Source organism: Thamnophis sirtalis, unplaced genomic scaffold (assembly GCF_051295495.1).
Source record: "Thamnophis sirtalis isolate CommonGarterSnake01/CBP01778 unplaced genomic scaffold, rThaSir2_p1.2 scaffold_12, whole genome shotgun sequence".
NCBI classification, from domain to species: Eukaryota; Metazoa; Chordata; class Lepidosauria; order Squamata; family Natricidae; genus Thamnophis; species Thamnophis sirtalis.
Window position 1 is genome coordinate 12,092,634 of NW_028261392.1, and position 19,213 is coordinate 12,111,846.

General features: G+C 42.0%; 1 protein-coding gene across 1 annotated transcript in view; it reads left to right on the forward strand.

Annotated features, from left to right (window-relative positions):
- The window catches only part of PIBF1 (progesterone immunomodulatory binding factor 1), a 105,473-nt gene that overhangs the window by 611 nt on the left and 85,649 nt on the right, over window positions 1–19,213 (forward strand). Inside the window, exons 2-7 of the mRNA XM_087726312.1 lie at window positions 975–1,275; window positions 2,430–2,530; window positions 3,071–3,269; window positions 5,441–5,560; window positions 15,373–15,506; window positions 17,548–17,656. Of these exons, the coding sequence (XP_087582438.1) occupies window positions 1,024–1,275; window positions 2,430–2,530; window positions 3,071–3,269; window positions 5,441–5,560; window positions 15,373–15,506; window positions 17,548–17,656 (915 nt within the window). The 5' untranslated portion in view covers window positions 975–1,023. The remainder of the gene's footprint in view (window positions 1–974; window positions 1,276–2,429; window positions 2,531–3,070; window positions 3,270–5,440; window positions 5,561–15,372; window positions 15,507–17,547; window positions 17,657–19,213) is intronic.

Below are 19,213 nucleotides of genomic sequence, written 5' to 3' on the forward strand. Positions count from 1 at the left end.
TTGTGCTGTTCTGGTATCGGCATAGTTAGAGGCAGCCTAGAAAACAGATATAGTCCCTGACTTACAACAGTTTATTTAGTGACCGCAGTTACAACTGAAAAAAGTAACACGTGACCGTTTAACAACTGTTGCAGCATCCCCCACGTTCATGTGATTTACATTGGGATGCTTTGACTTCTGACTCGTATTTATAATCCATATTGGATTGCAGCGGCCCATCTTTATTATTTCTACAGCTTCACATCTCAAGAAATGATTCTGGACAGTGTACGTTACTTCTATATATTGAAAAAGATCTGGAATTAGTTGGAGGCCCTGTGGGAAAAAAGAGAAGGTTGAAATTGAGACTGGCATTCTGTCTGCAAGATGCCAGTTTCTTCCTTTTTCGATTTAAAATATTTCAATTGGAGAAAGGAGACTGTGAGGTGCCAGTGAATGTGGGCATAAGTGTGTAGCTGCCCCCCAAAATGCCAGCTTGGGAGCTCTAGATACAGATTTCTGTTTTAGACAGAATTTAATATTCGCCCCGTTCTATTTATTACACAAGGTGGTTCAGTGGGTAAGACGCTGAGTTTGTCAATCAGAAAGTTCGGTGGTTCGAATTCCTAGCGCCGCATAACTGACTGAGCTCCCATTACTTGTCCCAGCTTCTGTCAACCTAGCAATTGAAAAAGCACATAAAAGATGCAAGTAGAAAAATAGGAACCACCTTTGGTGGGAAGGTAACAGCATTTTGTGCACCTTTGGTATTTAGTCATGCTGGCCACATGACCACGGAGGCGTCTTCAGACAGCGCTGGCTCTTCGGCTTTGAAACGGAGATGAGCACTGCCCCCTAGAGTCGGGAACAACTAGCACATGTGTAAAAGGGGAACCTTTACTTATTACACAGTGAATTGAAAGTGTTGAAACAAAATGTTTTATTTACTGTTGCTTTCCCTTTTTAATTTACCTTCTTTTTGCTTACTTTTACAGCTCGTTACAATTTTGAAGAGAACGGGTTTTTTTTACATCCTGCTAGAAGATGTCAAGGAAAAGCTCTAGGGATCCCAAGAAAGGAAATGTCTCCAGCTCTTTGGAATCAGAAGACATTAGTTTAGAAACGACCTTACCCACTGATGATGTCTCCTCATCCGAAGATCGGGAAGGTACCGTCAAAATTACTAGACAACTTATAGAGAGGAAGGAATTGTTGCACAATGTCCAGTTACTAAAAATTGAGCTTTCTCAGAAGAACTTGATGCTGGATAACTTGAAAGTGGAGTACTTGACAAAGGTAAGAGGATGCCTTTTTTTTTTTTGTTAAATATTTTTTATTGTTTTATACCACACATTCCATTTCTATGTTGAACAGTGTGTTCTCTAGGTGTGCAAGGTGTCAACATATAAACATCATCATAGTCATTATAATAATATATATATAAAGAGAGATATAATATCAAACATCATTACAACACGTACTATCTTCCATTATAGTATCGATTACACAACCCTCAAAATATTCACTCATTGATTTTTCTTTCTCATGTAATCCACGTTTCACATGAATCCTCTAACCTCAATATCTGTCATTTAAGCATTTGTAGAATAGTTCCCATGATATAAAATAACCTGAATCTTCTTTTCCTTTGATTTTTAGGGTCAACCTATCTATCTCTGCACATTCCAGAATGTTTTTGATTATAATATCATCTGTAGGGGTTTCTGGGTTTTTCCAGCATTGTACATATATAATCCTGGCTGCTGTTAGGATATGTAAAACCAAATAGGTGTTACCCTTATTATAGTTTCCTGGAAACTATATGGCTTTTTATTGTCATGTACAAGTGTTTTAGGACTGAACTTGCTAGTGTTGATAGTTCTTGTAATAGCTCTGTGTTTCTCAAGTTTGGTAACTACTACTTTGTATTAGGATATAATTTATCTGGATCCATATCAGTCAGAATTCCAGCCTGAGAGAGGTGGGAAGAAGAGAGAGAGGGATGGAAGGGAGGGAGAGAGAAGGAGGGAGGGAGAGGGAGAGAAGTGGGGCAATATACAGGTCTTGTATGGAAGTCAGGCTGGTTGCAATTGTTCTTTCTGCAGTCTTAACTATCCTTTGGAGTCTGTACCTGTCCTATTTGGTTGCTATTTGATTGTTATAGAGGTACAGGTGACAAACTCAATAATTCCTTTGTAAAACTGTATCAGCAGTTCCTCAAGCAGTTTGACCTTCCTGAGGTGAGGCAGGAAGAACCTTCTTTGCTCTGCCTTTTTAATGATGGTTCAAATGTTAAACGAATGGCATTAATGATAAGAATTGTAACGTTAAGAATTGTCGTGCTTCTGCTAAGAATTCCAGTAACATCTGTATCTTCTCTCCGATTGTATAAATCTAAATTGGGCTCACTTTAATCGTGGTTTCTTTTTTTATCAAATGTATTGCTTTAGATTGAAGAACTAGAAGAGAAACTTAATGATGCAGTCCATGAGAAACAACTGCTGTCTTTACGACTAGATAACCAGCTGGCGTTACAGCAAGAAGATGCTAGGTATGAAAGAGAAGGTATCAAATTTAGAAGCAGGGGTTCAATCAAACTGGACTGCTCCAATTTGGGCGTGGCCAGATGTGCCACGTACTGGCCACGCCCAGTTTAGCAAAGGGTAAAAAAGTTGTGATACGTGATGATGATTCTGTGATAACACACGTTTGACACTCCTGTCCTAGGCCTTCTGAATAAAAATCCATAACGATTACATTGCACATTTCTATTCTGTAGGAATTGTAGTAGCCTTGTGGGTCTGAAATTCAGGCATCACACACTCATTCAATCAACTGTTAAAAATAGAAGTACTGAATTTTTGAATCAGGCTTTTTTTTAACAATTAAAAGCAAAAGTCTATGTATCTTTCTCATTATCTTGGTAAAACAGCATAAATAATTCGGCTTATACATTGTGTCTCCTTTAAATATCATTAAAAGAATTGCTCTGTGAATGAGAGTAGACTTTTGTTCAACTCAGAAGTATAAATGGTATTGCCTGATAGGATAAGTCCCCTTTTAGGTAAGTAACAAGCAACTCTTTTCCTAGAAAACATCAAGAACTAATGAAACAGGAAATGGAGACCATCTTATTGCGCCAAAGGCAACTGGAAAAGAACAATCATCAGTTACGGGAGCGCTCTGGAGATATACGTCGTAGCCTGCGTGACCTGGAATTGAGCGAAGAATATTACGCCAAACTCAAATCTCTTTCAGAGGATGAACTTTCTATTCCTGAATATGTTTCTGTAAGTGCTTGAATAGAACAAGCAAAGGAAAGGGGAGTAGAGTAGAATAGAATAGAATAGAATAGAATAGAATAGAATAGAATAGAGGAATGGAATGGAGAATAGAATATAGAATAGAATAGAGAAAAGAAAAGAAAAGAAGAATAGAAAATACGGAATAGAATAGAATACTGGAATGGAGAATAAAATAGAATGCAGAAAGGCATGGCATGGGATAGTGTGGCATCATGTGGAGTGGAGTAGTGTAGAGTTAGAGTGGAGTGGAGTGGAGTGGGGAATGGAATGGAATGGAATTAAGAATTAGAATGGAATAGAATAGAATAGGCTTTGTAATTGTTGGTAAATTCTGAATTAAGCTATGAGAGGGATATTTGCATTTTAAAATTTTCTGGTTTTGGTATGGGCACATCCATGCTGTTTAATTTTGCTCCCCTGGTTGAGAAAATGTTATTGTTTGGTCTTTTGTGCTATGTTCCTCTCCTTGGTAGCTTTTACCCAATTCATTCTCATCCCTTTAGTCACGACAAATGACTACAACTTTCTGTGATATATTTTTTTCCCCCTTAGAGCACAGGACATTCTAAATTCATCAGGCTGTTTTACCAGTTCCGAGAATTCTTGTCCTTTCTTTCTATCAATAGGTGGTTTCACAGATGCTTCCCATAATCCAGCAAGTGGGGCTGGAGATGGGCAAATAAAGTAGCCAATTACAGGTAGTCCTCAACTTACAAGCTCAGTGAGTCATTCAAAGTTGCAACAGGACTGATAGAAGTGTCTTATGACCGTTTTCCATGGTCACGGGTTTAAAAATTCAGATACTTGGCAACTGGCTCATATTTATGACGGTTGCAGTATCCCCCCGGGTTCCTTTAATTCCGTTTTGCGATCTTCTGACAAAGTCAGTGAGGCAGCCAGCTTCACTTAACAACCGTGTTGCTCATTTAACAACTACCGTGATCTGCTTAACAGCTGCAGCAGGAAAGGTTCGTAAAACGGGGCGAAACTCACTTAACAGCTGTCTCGCTTAGTGAGAGAAATTTGGGGCTCCATCCATCGTGGCCATACGCCAACGACTGCCTGTGAACACCAAACACGTTCCGTAGGTTACCCGTAAACTATAAATGTAACATGCAGTACATATTCTGGCCTCACTATTACACTATTGTTTCTCAGCAGCCCTTCCTTTCCCCTTCAAATTTGCAGGGCTGGGAAACCTCAGGTCTGGTTTCAAAAAGATTTTATGAGCTGCGGGGGTCCAGCTTCCCTCCCTCCCCTCTGGATGTACATGTGGGGAAGAAGAGGAACTGACCCATAGTGTTGTGGCCTGCCAGCAGAGCTGGCAGCAGAATCAGACAGTGAGGAGGCTGGGGAGGAACATGGGCCAGTCCTGGAGGATGAGGAAGGCATGGACGAGGGCTCTGCATCAGAGGCAGAGATGGAGCCAAGGCTGTCTGGCAGTGATCAGGTGCCTACAGAGCTAGACAGCAGTGAGACAGAGGAACAGCTGGAGCCTGTTCCCAGTGTGCGCATGCACAGAGCTGCTAGAAGAAGAGAATAACTCAGAAAGCAGGGAGTAAAGTCAGAAGTGGAAGGTGATTGGACCCTCCCATAGGAAATAAAAGAGGAGCGAAAGGGGAGTGGGCTTTTGCAGGAAACTATTCGTTCGTTAGTTTGTTTCAGGAGTGTAAAGATCTGTCCGTGAATCTCAGAGACTCTGTGCCCAGTCTTTTCTTGCACAGCACCTCATTTGGAAAATATTTACATGGCGCTTTCCAAGATAGGGTCATAATTACTCCTTTGAAAGACTGTTTACCAGGCCTCTGCTGAATGTGAATGATAGGAAGTCCCATTTGTCTAATAAAAGGGTTTTTCTCGGGAGCAGGACTCTGCCTCGTGCTTTTTGGGGAAGCCTAGGTCAGAACACATCGATGGTGCAGCTTCTGGCAGATCACCCTCAAAGGGAGGGGCCTCCCAACGGAACCCCTTCTTGGAACAGGTCTGCCTTTATTTTTAAGTGCTTTGCAGAGAATTCTCAAAGTCAACATTCCTCCCTGACAGCTCAGCCCTGACGTGCAGTCAGCTTGGAGAAGAGAAAAGAGTATAAAATATTCATCGCTCTTCCACTTACTTCGAAAGATAAAGCCCTGCAATTGCTTTTTTTGTGCCTCCAGATTCGATTCTATGAAGCGGTGCATCCTTTAAAGAACGAGATCGGTGAACTGCAGGCCAAGAAGGAGGCAGCCTGGGAAGAACTGAACGAGTACAAGTCTCAGCTGAAGCACTTGTTAGAGGTGTGTATTTCCCTCTTCCCTCCCAGGCCTTGTTCAGAAGCGTGGCACGACAAAACTGCACTCGACTAAAGCGCGCCCGATTAAACCGCGTCGCTGATGTCATCAGCAGGGCGACAACAGCGAGCGTGGAGAAAGAAGGGCGCTTTAAATAGCGCTTTGAAAGCCAGCTGATTCAAGTTAAGGTAAGGGTTAGGTTTAGGGTTAGGTTAAGGTTTAGGGTTAGGTTAAGGGTTAGGTTAAGGGTTAGGGTTAGGTTTAGGGTTAGGTTAAGGGTTAGGATTAGGTTTAGCGTTAGGTTAAGGGTTAGGTTTAGGGTTAGGTTTAGGATTAGGTTTAGGGGGGTTAGGGTTAGGTTTAGGGGTTAATTTTAGCTTTAGCGTTTACAGCATGCTTTTTTGTCCGCACTGTTGTCGCGCTGTGATGACGTCAGCTACGCGGTTTCGTCGAGCGCCCTTTAGTCGAACGCGGTTTTGTGGTAGAACCGTTCAGAAGCTGCTGTGGCACACATTTCTAACGTCTTCTTTCCCGACGGGCCATCGAGCCCAATGACGTGATTTCTGGGGCCAGATTTAACCTGAGGAGCTCTGGGTTGTTGTTTTTTGCTGCAGTCCCAGGGATGTATTAAAACATTTGTATTTCCGCTACTGCTATATAGCAGTAACTATGTTGAATTCCATAAGGGACATGGTGGCTCAGTGGCTAAAACACTGAGCTTGTTGATCAAAAGGCTGGTGGTTCGAATGCCTAGCACCGCATAAGGGAGTGAGCTCCCGTTCCTTGTCCCAGCTTCTGCCAACCTAGCAGTTCAAAAGCATGTAAAAATGCAAGTAGGAAAATAGGAACTACCTTTGGTGGGAAGGTAACAGCATTCCGTGCGCCTTCAACGTTTAGTCATGCCGGCCACATGACCACAGAGATGTCCTTGGACAGTGCTGGCTCTTTGGTTTTGAAACGGAGATGAACACCGCCCCCTAGAGTCAGGAACGACTAGCACATATGTGCAAGGGGAACCTTTACCTATGTTGTATTCTACTGTACATTGCGATATTAATGCAATATCAATCGCGCGAGCGATTGTGGGTGCACCCAGATACACCCACGTCACACCTATCCTCCGCGAGCTGCACTGGCTACCCATTAGTCTCCGGACCTGCTTCAAGGTGCTGGTCGCTACCTATAAAGCCCTACATGGCACCGGACCTGGGTACCTGAGAGACCGCCTCCTGCCGATTACCTCCCATAGACCGATCAGATCTCACAGGTTAGGTATCCTCCGGATTCCATCTGCCAGCCAATGTCGGCTGGCGACTCCTCGGGGGAGAGCCTTCTCTGTTGCAGCTCCAGCCCTTTGGAACGACCTCCCCGTGGAGATCCGGACCCTCACTACCCTCCAGGCCTTCCGCAAAGCCACCAAGTCCTGGCTGCTCCAGCAGGCCGGGGGGCTTGTGAAATATCCAGCCCCACGGAAACTGTAAATGTTGCGTATTTTTAAAGTGTTGTTTTGTCTATTTATCCCCCTCCCCTTGTTTATTGTGAGCTGCCCGGAGTCCTCCGGGAGTGGGCGGCATACAAGACAAACAGAAACAGAAACAGAATATCAAGAGTGTTCAGTTCAGTTGTATAGAATGGGAAGGATGTGGGTTTTTTTAATGTATAATGTACGCTGAAGATGGCATTTAATTTTGTTGTATGAGGTGCAATGACAATAAAGTAAACTAACTATTGGGGGTAGGAGGTGCCTGTGACAATTCGTCATGGCCAACTTTCCACGGCCAACTTGCCGGACGACAAGAGTTGCACTAATATTAAAGAAGTAGTGGAATGGAATCATTAAAGAAAAGAGGCAAAAGAAGGGACAGAATGAAATGTGAAGGGCAAAAAAATATTTTTCTAAAATGGATTTTAAGTAATTGAATAGAATTATTAGATTCTCCTGCGGCAAGTTGGCCACAGTGAGATTGCCGCAGCGGGTTGGCTATGACAAAGTTGTCCCATTCCTTACCAGGTGTGGCGACAGGGTGTGGTTAGAAAAGAAAAGATGATGGCTGGGATGGGCATTTTTTGGTCATTGTTGGATTGCCAGCTTCTCTATGTTTGTATCACACTCCCACGTCATGTCCAGTTCAAACCAAGAAGCAACTTTCAAGAGCCTTGATGGCTCTGTGGTTAGAGTGCAGTCCTGCAGGCTACTTCTGCTGACTGCCAGCTGCCTGCAATTTGGCAGATCGAATCTCACCAGGCTCAAAGTTGACTCAGCCTCCCATCCTTCCAAGGTGGGTCAAATGAGGACCCAAATTGTTGGGGAAATAGGCTGGCTCTGTAAACCACTTAGGGAGGGCTGTAAAGTAAAGTATTTGGTTGTCCTCCTGGACCCGTAGCTGATGTTAGAACACCATTTGTCAGCTGTGACCAGGGGGGCTTTTGTCCAGGTTCGCCTGGTGCACCAGTTGCGGCCCTACCTGGACCGGGAGGCACTTCAAATGGTCACTCACGCCCTCGTCACTTCAAGACTGGATTACGGTAATGCACTCTACATGGGACTGCCCCTGAAGAGTGTTCGAAGACTACAGTTGGTCCAGAATGCAGCCGCGTGAGCGATACTGGGTGTACCTAGATACACCCATGTTACACCTATCCTCCGCGAGCTGCACTGGCTCCCCATTGGTCTCCGGACGCACTTCAAGGTGCTAGTCATTACTTTTAAAGCCCTACATGGTTTAGGACCTGGCTACCTGAGAGACCGCCTCCTGCCATTTACCTCGCAACGACCAATAAGATCGCACCGGTTGGGCCTCCTTCGGGTACTGTCGACCGGACGATGCCGGCTAGCGGCCCCTCGGGGGAGGGCCTTCTCTGTAGCTGCGCCGGCCCTGTGAAATGAACTACCCGTAGAGATCCGGACCCTCACCACTCTCCCGGCCTTCCGTAAAGCTACCAAGACCTGGCTGTTCCGGCAGGCCTGGGGCTATTGGCAATAGCAATAGCAATAGCAATAGCAGTAGACTTATATACCGCTTCATAGGGCTTTCAGCCCTCTCTAAGTGGTTTACAGAGAGTCAGCATATTGCCCCCAACAATCCAGGTCCTCATTTTACCCACCTCGGAAGGATGGAAGGCTGAGTCAACCCTGAGCCGGTGAGATTTGAACCGCTGAACTGCTGATCTAGCAGTAGCCTGCAGTGCTGCATTTAACCACTGCGCCACCTTGGCTCATAGCTATTGATTAATATCCAGCCCCTCTTGGACAGAATGGATGTTGTGTTAATTTTAATATTGTATTTCTTATTTTTAAAATTTTTTTAAATGCTTTTATCTTGCCTGTGAGCCGCCCAGAGTCCCAATGGGAGTGGGCGGCATACAAATTTCATTAAACTAAACTAAACTAGTGTGAAGCGGTACATAAGTCTTAAGTGCTATTGCTATTGCTCACCGCTTCCTCTCCTTTGCATTCATTGACCCCAGGAAGAAAGGGAAAACTTGAGAAAGTGAGCTTTTTCTTCATCCCCAGCTAACGTAGAAGTTGCCTCCTGAAGCAATGGCTGAGGGTTTGAGTTTATCCGTGATAGGAGTCCCCAATGAACAAAGTTCCCTTTGGAGGAGAGAAAGAAGGAGTTGAAAGAGGAGAGAGGAGAAGGAGAGAGGAAGTGGAAGTAGAAAAGAGAAGGAAGAAAGAGGGAAGAAAGGAGGTGGGAAGGAGGGGCGAGGGAGAAGAGGCAAAGCGATGGATAGGGTATAAATATGGTGTAGGGAGAGCAGAAGAGCTAATGATAGTCTTTGGGGATTGATGGTAAGAGGAATTGATATGGTTCCACCACAAAACCGCGGTAGACAATTGCGCGCTCGACAAAAGCGTGTATGTGACATCATCACAGCGCGACCAAAACATCGCGCTGTGAGCGATAAATTTAAAATTAAAGCGAAAACCTTACCCTAACCCCCCCAAACCTAACCCTAAACCTAACCCTTAACCTAACGCTAAACCTAATGGTAACCCTTAACCTAACGCTAAACCTAACCCTAATGCTTAACGTAACCCTAAACCTAACCCTAACCCTTAACCTAAACCTAAACCTAACCCTTACCTTTATGTGAATTGGCTTGCTTTAATTTAATTTTAACTTTAATTGTATTTATTTTTTAATTTTTTTCGTCACGCTGCTGATGACGTCAGGTACGCGCTTTCGTCGAGCGCGGTTTTGTCGAGCACGGTTTTGACGGGTCACGATTGATATAATATTGAATAATGCAAAATAGGGCTTGTTATGATGTAATGGTATCCATGTGGTTATTTATATGAAAATTTTATATATATATGTATGTATATATATATATCTTGTAAGGATATGGCTAGTAAGTAAGGATATGGCTAGCTGATGAGAGCTAAATAGCTTGAAATAGATCTATACTAGTCTTCCTTTATTTATTTATCAGCACAAATAAAAACACAAATATAACAAAGGCAACAGTAAAAATATTGGGTTTCTGTCTGGATGGACTCTTGTGACGAGCCTAATGACAGAGAGTGGAAGTGTGACCTTCCTCCCACACTTGGGCATACCAGGGGTTGTGACTTTAAGTGTGTATATATATATATATATATATATATATATATATATATATATATATATATATATATATATATATATATATATATATATATATATATATATATATATATATATATATATATATATATATATATATATATATATATATATATATATATATATATATATATATATATATATATATATATATATAAAAGAACAAATATATATATATATATATATATATATATATATATATATATATATATATATATATATAAAAGAACAAATATATATATATATATATATATATATATATATATATATATATATATATATATATATATATATATATATATATATATATATATATATATATATATATATATATATATATATATATATATATATATATATATATATATATATATATATATATATATATATATATAAAAGAACAAAGCCCTTTGTGGGGACAGTGCTGAAATTCCTCCGTGGGTCTCTTTTTTCTTTTCTTTTTTTTTCTTTTGGCCACTTGGAGTCACTATCTCCTCATTGGTTGCACCGTCTCCAGAGTCTGGAGAGAAGAACTGCTTGACTCCAGAGATTACAGAAGATCCTGTAGGTGAAGTTGACCTTCACCTCCTCCCGGTCCACCAAGCATTTAAACTATTTTGGTTTTTAGCCAACGGACAGTCTGGAGGTTCCCAGGGAAATTACTCTTTATTCAGACCGTGCGAAGGCGCAGAGTTACCTCTAGTGTACTTTCACTTAACTTGGTTTCTTTTGCTGGCATTTTGGGGGGGGAAGTTGGAAGGGAGGGGTAGATGCCACAGATCTTTAGCCCCGTCCAGAAAAAACTTCATTTCTGTACCAGAAATATAAAAATGTTGGCACTCTTGCTGAGAAATAATCTGGCGTTTAATTCCTTAACCAACTTGAAATGGCTATAATTATTGTAAATACCTGCTAGGTGTTTCATGCCTTTTGCTGCGTATGTTTTGCTGATAACGTACTTGGGACGGCTGCTGCTGCTTTGGAAAGAGCTTATGTGCAGTTTTTAATAATCGCTCTCGGTGCTTACTAAGAGGGTTTTTAACTAGCAGTGGCCAGGATTTGAATCAGAAGGAAGAATCCTAGACCACTTTAGGAAGATTCCAGGTTCCTTCCTTATTCCCCAATGCTGAAAAGTTTGCCTTGCCTTTCTGATACAGCAGTGTTTCTCAAGCTTGGCAATTTTAAGTCTTGTAGACTTCAACTCCCAGAATCCCCCAGCCACTGGCTGGGGAATTCTGGGAGTTGAAGTCCACAAGACTTAAAGTTGCCAAGCTTGAGAAACACTGTGATACAGCTTGATTGGCTGTAAAGAAGTGTGGCAGAGAAAATTAGAGGGCATAGTTACAATGGCAGATTCAAAAGGAGGTGAAATAAAAGAATTAAAAGACGTGTATGGGAGACAACCAAAAAGAAGATTTAAAATTTGGATGAGGGTGAAAGATGTGGGATGAAGGGAAAGGAAAGGAATGTAAAGCAACATTTTATGAAAATACCATATAATGTGTATGAATATTAGAACTATATAAGTTGGATAGCTGCTCTGTATGTGGTGTGAGACAACAAACATTTTTGAATATATATTAGTGAGGTAGTAATGTAATGTATATTATTAGAATTATAGAGACTGAGAAATAGTTGTAAATTAGATAAACAGAATTTGTATAAGGGTATTATTAAATATGTATAAAAATGTGATTAACAGTAAAAAGCTAGGATTAAGTAATTTGATAAATGCTTGAATAAATTAATGCTAAAAGTGCATATTGAAATATTGACTAATGATAGAGGAAGGGAGGAAAGCGGGGGCAAAATAGAGGTAGAAATAAGAAGGGGAAAATAGCAAAAACAAATGTTAAGATGATACAGTGTATGGTACAACTATGAGAAGGTTTAGAATTGAAAGACGATAGTAGAAATTACATGTTAGTAAAACTGAAAAAGAAATGTAATTACTAGAAATAATACTGTTATGTTTATTGGTATTGAACTGTATGACACCCAGGAATCAAACCATTTGCACAATGAGATGTATAAAAAGAAAAGAAATCTTTATTAATAAAAAAAGAAGCTTGGCAGTGCAGTATAGATTTCCTTAGTAGGCTCTCTTTGCTGAACAAAGCTAGATTTAACAGGTCAGTTGGCCTCAGGGAAGATCCATGCCTCTCCTGTTGGCGTACAGACAGCGGGATTTGGAAAGCTCGTAAGAAGATGCATTTTCAAGAGGATTAAGTGTAACGTAAAAGGCTCCCATTGGGAACAATTCAGGGTTCAAGTGCCATCCTTTTTAAACTCCTGAATGATGGTCAAGGGGTAACGATGCAGTGAAGGTCATTCTGAATTTGGTTTCAGATTGCCACGGAATCCTTACTTTAGTTACCTCTTAACCGGGGGTCGGGGGTACTGCCGGAGTTACTGCTGGTTCGCAACCCATGCATGCACAGTTCACTGTAAACTGTGCACAAGCAGTCACTAAAATCCAAAATGGTGGCAGCAAGGGAACCGGTTCGGAGGTTTGGCAGCCCTGCGTCGCTGCCGTTTCTGCGACCCAGGCCTGAATTCCGCTACCGGTTCGGCCAAACTGGGCTGAACAAGCAGTGACCCACCTCTGTTGCTAGTTCAAAGATGTGAAATTCAAGGGCTGGATCTGGCATGCAGGGTGTTTAGATTTGGCCCACAGGGCTGCTCTGGAAACAGCAAAGGACCGGCCCCCAGTCCCTCTGTCAGTGAAAACTGAGCTCAGGAGGGTCATGTGTGATGCTCCCGGGCCCTGTTTTCGGCTGTGATGGCCTCCTGCAACCTCTGCCAGCAGAAAAGCTCGGGAAGTCCCTTTTCGCTGGCAGAGAGCTGCAAAAGGCCGTCACGGCCGAAAACGGGGCCCAGGGGTGCTACAGACGACACTCCACACACCCCCGGGGTCCGTTTTCATTGGCAGAGTGCTAGCAAAAAAAATTGAAACAAAAGGAGGAATGCTTCTGCTTTTGCATTTGAGTAAGAAGGGGCAGGAAAGGAGAAAAGTAAAGAGGGGAGACAAAGAAAAAGAAGGAAAGATGAGACGAGAGCAAGGAAGAAAAAATAAGGAAAGGAGAAGGAAGGGGGAAGGAAGAAGAAGGGAAAGCAGGCAGGCAGGAAAGAAGGAGATTATAATGAGAGTGAAGGAGGGTCTGCCTTACCACTTGCCCACCACACGTGCCCCCGACACGAGTGACGTTGAATTGGCCATGCCCACCCTAGCCACACCCACTCCAGCGCCCCCCCCCCCTGAGGTCAAACACAACGCTGATGCGGCCCTCAATGAAATTGAGTTTGACACCCCTATCCTAGCTAATCTCTCTTAAGATGGACTTTCTTAAAATGTCCCCAAATTCTGTCTAATACAGGTAGTCCTCGGCTCACGACCACAATTGAGTCCAAAATTCATGTTGCTAGGTGAGAAATTTTGCTAAGCGAGTTTTGCCCCACTGTACAACTTTTCCTGCCATAGCTGTTGAGTGAATCGCTGAGGTTATTAAGTTAGTAACTCAGTTGTTAAGTGAATCTGGCTTTCCCATGGAACTTGCTCGGTCAGAAGGTCTCAAAAGGAGATCACGTAAACTCGGGACACTGTCATAAATGTGAACCAGTTGTCAAGCATCCGAATGTAAATCCCCTGACCATGGGGGATGCTGCAACCGTCATAAGTGAGAAAAATGGCCATATGTCACTTACGAACTGCCATATGAACTGTTGTAGGTGGAGCTGGGAAGGTCGTTCAGCTTGATTTGATTACATTTTTAATTTTATAGCAATAGCAGTAGACTTATATACCGCTTCATAGGCCTTTCAGGCCTCTCTAAGCGGTTTACAGAGAGTCAGCATATAGCCCCCAACAATCTGGGTCCTCATTTTACCCACCTCGGAAGGATGGAAGGCTGAGTCAACCCTGAGCCGGTGAGATTTGAACCGCTGAACTGCTGATCTAGCAGTAGCCTGCAGTGCTGCATTTAACCACTGCGCCACCTTGGCTAAAAAAGATAAATTTATCTTTATTTGACTTCCTGCACTTTAACCCTTTTATATCACACTAATCTTACTTGATTAATATTACTCTGCTACATTACTTAGCCTGGCCAGAGATTGAAATAAAATGACTTGATTTTGACTTCCCGGACAGGTTCCCTATTATCTCCAGGTCTAATGTAAGGAGGAACTTCTTCATAGTGCTGTAGTTGTTCTCTGTAGGGTTGGAAGCTCTTTCTCTCTGCCCTTAAAATAGCCTCCTGTACCTCTAGGTGCTAATTTGCTTGCTTTAAACATGCTAATCATCATAGGGACGTGGTGGCTCAGTGGCTAAAATGCTGAGCTTGTTGATCAGAAGGTCAGCGATTCAAATCCCTAGTGCCGTTTCTTGTCCCAGCTTCTGCAAATCTAGCAGTTGGAAAAAAAGTACAAATGCAAGTAGAAAAATAAGGAGCCACCTTTGGTGGGAAGGTAACAGCATTCTGTGCGCCTTCAACGTTTAGTCATGCTGGCCACATGACCACAGAATTGTCATCGGACAGCGCATGGCTCTTCAGCTTAGCAATGGAGATGAGCACCGCCCCCTAGAGTTGGGAACAACTAACACATATTTGCGAGGGGAACCTTTACCATTAATCATGTGTTTACCTACAATCTTTTCTCTTCCTTGCTCTTTAATTCCAGTGTAAAAATAGGACAAGCTGAATATATTGATAGATAGTAGAAATACACCGAAGGGAGGAGTAGAGGGAAAGAAGAAAGAGGGGTAGAGAGGGTGGGAGAGAGGATTGGAGGGAGGGTGAGAAGGAAGGGAGGGAGTGTATTGGGAGAGAGGTGTGATAGAGGGGGAGGGAAAGTAGGGTAGAGGGGAATGTTGGAGGGAAGAAGGAAAGTTGGAGGGGGGCGAAAGAAAGAGTGTATGGAGGGTCGAAGTGGTACATTGGGTTTGTATTTTGGGGGGTATTGTTGACAAGAGGAATGGCTGTGTTTATTGTTTAATGTTATATGGCCCCGGTTATGCAAAGTATATATGTGACTGTACGAAATGAAAATGGAAAATAAAACACATTTACATGGGAATCTTTTCTCCTCCAAAGATTAGAAAAGTTTCAGCTTCATGTTTATTTCCCAGTTCTCTCAAGGCAAAAAAAAATAAAATAAAGCAAAACAAACTTGAATACAAAGATCTTTTTTTTTTTCTTTGTCTCCCAGAGTTATGAAATGGAACGAAAAAATCGGTCGGAGACTGAAGTGCGATGTCAGCGCTTAACCATCGAACTGGCTGATACAAAGCAAATGATTCAGCAAGGTGACTACAGACAGGAGAACTATGATAAAATAAAAAGGTAAGTTTTTATCACCAGTCGTAAACAGGACTTTCAGGCTCTCCGTGGCATTTGATAGACGTGACTTCATACCCTTTTTCCCTTTTAATCTCCAAAACGATCTCACTTTTGGTTGATCAAGCATCTATCCTGCGCCGAGGTGGCACAGTGGTTAAATGCAGCACTGCAGGCTACTTCAGCTGACTGCAGTTCGGCTGTTCAAATCTCACCGGCTCAGGGTTGACTCAGCCTTCCATCCTTCTGAGGTGGGTAAAATGAGGACCCGGATTGTTGTTGGGGGCAATATGCTGACTCTGTAAACCGCTTAGAGGGGGCTGAAAGCCCTATGAAGCGGTATATAAGTCTAACTGCTATTGCTATTGCTATTTTCACACGTTAAAGCTGCAAAATTACTTGATTTGTCTGACAACAGAATAACGGAAGGGACCTTGGAGGTCTTCTACTTCAATCCCCCCACTCAGAAGGGAAACCCTATCCCGTTTCAGACAAATGGTTGTGCAGTCTCTTCTTAAAAACCTTCAGTGTTGAGTACCCACAACTTCTGGTGGCAAGTCGTTCCATTGATTAATTGTTCTCACTGTCAGGAAATGTTGGATTGGATCTCTCCTTGATTATCCCAAAGGCGCTTTTTCAGGAGGCCACTGGACTTTCTTGGTTTTTCTTTGAAGACTTTTCACTCCCCATCCAAGAAGCTTCCTCAGCTCCTGGGGATTTATCTCTGTCCTTAGGGTAACCTTAGTAGTACAAATGGGTCTGGAGTCTTCATGGCTGCAGGGTGTTTTCTACCCTGTGTCCCTTCACTGTTAAACACAGGCACAGGATGAGTCTGGGTTGTCTCCATCAGAAACTGGAGCGCAAATGATTCCTGCGGTCCGCAATTTTTTTGGGGGGTGGGGGGAAATCATTCATACTCCTGCACCATTCGAAGGATGTTCCTCATTCTTTAAAACAATGCAAATGACCAGCTGTGTGCAAGGAATATAAATCCTTCCATTCCCCACCATCCAGTCAGGGCTGAAGAAGCTTCTTGGATGAGAAGTGAAATGTCTTCAAAAGGGAAAAAAACCCAGAAAGTCCAGTTGCCTCTTGAAAAAGCAGCTTTGGGACAACCATGACCTGGATAACTTAAGAATCCCCCATAGACATTCCCCTTGATTAGTTTTCATCTATTGCTTCTTGATCTGCCCTCGGGTGCTTTGGAGAATAGCTTGACTCCTCCTTCTTAGTGGCAACCCCTGAGATATTGGAAGATTGCTATCATGTCATCCCTCATCCTTCTTTTCGTTAAACTAGACATACCCCATTCCAGCAACCGTTCTTTATATGCTTTAAGCCTCCAGGCCCTTAATCATTTTAGTGGCTCTTCTCTGCAGTTATGGTTAAAAAGACCTTCCAGGTTTTTATGGGTTACTGGATAATGGAAAAATTTGCATCACATTCTTCCTTTTCTTAGTGGCTTTTAAGCAGAGGCTACAAAGCCACCAGCTGACACTGTAATCAGAGGGAATTTCCAATAGTAGATAAGTTGAGCTCCGTAATTGTCTACTTCCTTTATAATTCCTCTAAGATTTATGCTTGTCTTTTGAATCGCGCATTGGGCATTTGAAGAGTTGCTTAATTCATGCCGGAAACCTTCTCTTGTGACAATGAGCAGCTCAAGGGGAAATTTGCTCTCTGTTTTTTTGTATAGGATTGCAAGGAGCACAAATCTGAGCATTGTGAAAGAAATTGCGCTGAAACAAAAGAGCTTAAAATAGCTGTCTGGTGGATGATCTTGGCAAATCTTGTCCTCTCGGTTCTGGCCCATTCAGGTTTCTCAGAAAGTATTTTGAAAAACAAAAAATCCAAGTCCTGCTAGCAGAGCAAATTTGGATTTACGAAAAAACTGAAACTTGCTTTCAGTTGTGATCAATGGAGGAATTATTAATTATTATAGGGTTGAATTTCCTCCCAAGGAGGAGGTGGCACGAGAATTGGAAACTTTAAAGCTGAGGTTCTGTAGTTCTTCTGATGATACAGTAGTATGTTCTCTTCTCAACAGTGAGCGGGATACTTTTGAACATGAATTTTCAGAGCTCCGAAGGAAATACGAAATACTAGAGGTTTCCCATAAGGCCATAACTGCCGAAAGGAACGATATATCCAAAGAGGTGAGATGTTCAGAGCTCATTTAACATTTCTTTAAATATTCACTATACCAATGGTGGCAACCTTTGTGTATGTATGTATGTATGTGTGTGTGTGTGTGTGTGTGTATATGTGTGTATATATATACACACACATACATATACCCCCCCTACACATACACATATATATACATACATACATACATACATACACATATATACATACATATATACATACATACACACACATACATACATAAACATATATTCCCATGCAGATTCTTTTATTACAGTTTTTATTTCAGAGTAAAGAAAGTTCTGGACTTACAACAGTTCCTGTAGTTCAAAGTTACAAAGGCACTGAAAAAAGTGACTTACGACCGTTGTTCACACTTACGACCATTGCAACCTCTCCATGGTGACGTGATCAAAATTCAGACGCTTGGCAACTGGTTCGTGTTTATGACGGTTGCAGTGTCCGGAGAGGTTCATGTGACTCCTTGGGCGACTTTCGGACAAGCAAAGTCAATGGGGAAGCCAGCTTCACTTAATAACCACTTAATAATTATAAAATAGTGTTAGCAACTGTAGTGATTCACTTAACAGTTGTGGCAAGAAAGGTCAGAAAATGGGGCAAAGCACACTTAACTGATGTTTCAGGTAGCAACATAAATTGTGGCTGTAAGTCCTGTGGAGAATTAAAACAGTGATTAGGTCCACCTATAAAGGAAAGGAAAAATAATTACCTGGAAACTTGTATCATAAACTAATAAGTCATCCAAATTTGACATGGTTTCTCGAGCCATGTCCTCGTTCTTCCCCTGTTGACAAAATAAAGAATCTAATTTAGATGTGACCAAGCCACTGCTGCATATCACATGCAGAGGTAGCCTTCCAATGTCGTGCAATGATTCTTTGGGCTCCCTTCAACCATTCATCAAGTGTCCCTAATTCTGAATTTCTGTATATTGGACATGCAGGGCCTTTGATGAGCAACAGTCACAATTAGGCCATAATGCCAGTTTAGAATGGAATGGAATAGAATAGAACAGAATAGAATAGGGGATGGGGTGGGGTAGGGTGGAATATTATAGAAAATATGAATTGGAATGGAACAGAATAGGGATGGGGTGGAATGGAATGGATGGGGTGGGGTGGGGTGGAATAGAAAGAATAGAATAGAAAATATGAATAGAGAATGGAAAAGAAAAGGAGAAGAGAAGAAAATATGAATTGGAACAGAACAGAAGATGAGATGGGATAGAATAGAATAGAATGGAAAATATGAATTGGAATGGAACAGAATAGAATAGGTGATGGGGTGGTGTGAAATGGAATGGATGGGATGGGGTGGAATAGAATAGAATAGAATAAAATAGAGAATGGAATGGAAAAGAAAAGAAAAGGAGAAAAAAAGAAAAGAAAATATGAATTGGAACGGAACAGAAGATGGAATGGAATAGAATAGAATAGAATATGGACTGGAGTAAATGGAATGGAATAGAATAGAATAACTTTATTGTCCCTTTGAATGTACACTAATCGGCATACATTAAAATGAAATTTCATTGCATAAAGCTC